The sequence below is a fragment of the Palaemon carinicauda genome, chromosome 1, assembly GCF_036898095.1.
Source record: "Palaemon carinicauda isolate YSFRI2023 chromosome 1, ASM3689809v2, whole genome shotgun sequence".
NCBI classification, from domain to species: Eukaryota; Metazoa; Arthropoda; class Malacostraca; order Decapoda; family Palaemonidae; genus Palaemon; species Palaemon carinicauda.
In genome coordinates, this window is record NC_090725.1 from 219,646,771 (window position 1) to 219,649,652 (window position 2,882).

The following is a 2,882-nucleotide window of genomic DNA, read 5'->3' on the forward strand; positions in this document are numbered from 1 at the left end:
CACAAGTAGCCATTTCGATTTCAGTTTTCTGAAGTGTCTTGTTCGTGGCATTTAACCGTTCCAGTATACAGTCCCAAAGCACACAGAGTAAGGCCAATTCAAAATCTTCCAATTTTGATGCTAAGCTGGCTGCTTCGCTTGTTGTAGTTGCTGTCTGGTCTTCATCCTCTGCTATTTGGATCAAAGCAGAACGTATTTCAGCAAAGCTGTCTTTCAAAGCATATGTTGCATCATGGTGCGCTGACCACCTTGTTGTTGATAATGATTTGGCTGACTTGAGTATACTCCACCGATGCGTTGAAGCAGAGAAAAAATTAAAGAGTGCTTGTAAAAGTCCAAAAAATGAAACTGCAGCAACACAACACTCCGCATCACATGACCCAACAAGATTAAGAGAATGTGCTGAGCAGGGCACATATTCAGCAAGTGGGTTGATTTGCTTGATACGGGCTTGCAATCCATTATATTTACCCGACATGTTCAAGCAGAGTATCCAGTACTACATTCATCATTGTTTCTCCATCATGGCCTGAAAAAGGAATGAATTTTATAAAGCGCTCTACAGGCTTACCACTGGAGTCGACAAAGCGAACAATGAATGTTAGTTGATCTGTATGTGAAATATCTGGTGTTGAATCTACACTTAATGCAAAGTATTTTGCAGTTTTCACAGCTGCTATGATGTTATTGAGGACCTTCTTAGTCATCAGTTCAATAAATTCATTGCAAATAGTAGATGACATGTAAGATACAGTGCCTCTTCCTGCATTCCCAAGGCGTGACACATGATTTGCTAAGAATGGATCGAATTGTGCTAACAGTTCTATGATCCCTAGGAAATTACCATTGTTTTCCGAACCAAACACCTCATTTCCTCCACGGAAAGCAAGTCCTCTTAGAGCTAAGAATTTTACAACAGCAAAAACTCTTTCTAGAACTTTTCTCCAATAAGTGCGCTCTTTTTCAGTTTGATTTTCCAAATGAGAATCCAATAAGCCTTTTTTCTGTGCACGAAATACACTGGCTAAAATGCAGCTCCTGTGAGTGGTGCTGTTTTCATGTTCCTCGAAACGCTTGGAATTTTTCCAGTCATTGAACCCCTGTGTGAAGGCATTTTCTTTGGTAGAAAATAGCTTGCATGCTGAACAGTACATTTTTCCTGAGCTTTCAGAGTATACCATCCATGATTTTTTTCACAGTTTCTGAATTTGCAAGCTTCCTATAAAACATAGATCACTTTAAACAACGACGATTTCCATCATCGTAAATCCTTGCTGATTTCCTAAAGTCAATGTTCAGAGTTTGACTGAAGTTTTTTACAATGAAAGCATTACGTAGAGAATCTGGGATTACATTTGGCCATGAGGCAGGATCTTTTAAGACAAATCCTGTGGATGAAATGTCCGTCACATTGAGAGGAGACACAAAAGAAGTAGATGCTGGCTGCAAAATAATGGAGGGAGGGCTTCCTGTATGATCTGACGTATCTGCAGATTCAACTGTACTGGTAACCTCAGAAACTGTTTTCGTGAGCATGTCTGTGATCTTTCTGCAGCTTCCTCCATCTTTCTTTTTCTGTTCTTCTTCTTGAATTTTCTTCTTTCTTTTCTGTGACCCACTCGCATAAGAACGTCTAACATCACGTTTACGAGATGCCATAATGAGGATGTATCACTGTCTGTAATCCTGCAAATACAAATTTTTCATTATCAATTATTATTATTTTTTTTTATTATTAATTATTTATTTTTCCAACATCAGGTTCACGAGATGCCATAATGAAGATGTACCACTGTCTGTAATCATGCAAATACAAATTTTTCATTATCAATTTATATAAATTTTTAAATTATTTTTTTTTCTTCTGTCAATTTGGGGGATATGGCCCTTGTAGTCCCCTCTCCTCTGGCTGCGCCTCTAAAAATTCAAAACGTTACCAGAAAGGAGTCATATACAGAACTTTTACCATAGATTAGGCTAGTGATTTGGGCTACGAATATTTTACTAATTCATCCTCCTTGATCTCAAATTTACTTAAACAGAAATCATACTGAAATTGCACGGGAAAGCCAGATTTTCTCCAAATCCAATGCTTTTCTGGACGTCATTTGCTCCCTAGATAAATTTTCAACACCTTGAAATAGAAAAATCAGTACCTAAATAGCTGTGTAAACAGTGGTAGTACTAATAGTTAAATAGCAAATCCTTAGCTTTTTGCTAAGAAATTGCATGGTTTGCAAAATTTTTGCACTTTGACCTCAATAACTTCTAGAGTAATAGAGATCTGTTATTGGAATGATAAAGACTTAAAGACAGGACAAAGTGCTTTTAAAACCTACAAATGGAAGTCAGTTTGCGTTTTTAAGTTTTCTTATAGTATTTATTCTAAAAATGTGTCTTTACTGGTCCATGCGTCTTTGCTGGTCAGGTAACCCTATCAGGTACCTCCCCTAACATTTAGAGGCGAAAACAAACATTTATCCGTACACATCAATGTCTATCAACAACACTTCAGTTAATTTGTCACAGTACAAGTCTAGATAACGTGTAATTACTACAGAAAATTGGAGAGGGATCTCCCATACTCACCCATTGGCGGGAAAACACAACCGTTCTGATGTAAACAAAGGCGTCTTGAGTGTTACCATCTATGGTTAAGTTTATTTATTTCTATTTTCTTTTATTTCATTATTTATTTTTGTTATGATTAATTTTCAAAAATCAATTTTACTCTCCAAACACTTGAACGTTTTAGGTAGGGACCCCTTTGCACTTGCACCATGTGCGCAGTCTTGGATGAGCCCCTGAACCCCTTGGATCGCGGGGCCCTCAAATGCACGGGGCCCTAGGCAAATGCCTATTTTGCCTATTCGGTAATTCGG

The 2,882-nt window shown here is 37.8% G+C and overlaps 2 protein-coding genes across 2 annotated transcripts in view; both read right to left on the minus strand.

Annotated features, from left to right (window-relative positions):
• Positions 1–478, minus strand: part of LOC137638251 (zinc finger MYM-type protein 1-like) — an 897-nt gene extending 419 nt beyond the window's left edge. The window contains exon 1 of the mRNA XM_068370323.1: positions 1–478. This exon is cut by the window's left edge and continues 419 nt beyond it. Within this exon, the coding sequence (XP_068226424.1) occupies positions 1–478 (478 nt within the window).
• A 30-nt stretch (positions 479–508) lies between these two features.
• Positions 509–1,181, minus strand: LOC137638263 (zinc finger MYM-type protein 1-like). The gene is made up of 2 exons (XM_068370326.1): positions 564–1,181; positions 509–529 (listed from the first exon to the last, which is right to left on the minus strand). Exons 1-2 carry the CDS (start codon positions 1,179–1,181, stop codon positions 509–511), a joined length of 639 nt encoding a protein of 212 aa, XP_068226427.1.
• Positions 1,182–2,882: the final 1,701 nt, after the last annotated feature.

What these genes read in the sequence shown, in the direction of transcription:
- LOC137638263 (XM_068370326.1), bottom strand. Translation starts at nt 1,181, where the DNA reads ATGGTATACTCTGAAAGCTCAGGAAAAATGTACTGTTCAGCATGCAAG. An exon ending in TCGACTCCAGTGGTAAGCCT is followed by an intron (nt 530 to 563) that starts GTAGAGCGCTTT and finishes TTCCTTTTTCAG; the next exon opens with GCCATGATGGAGAAACAATG.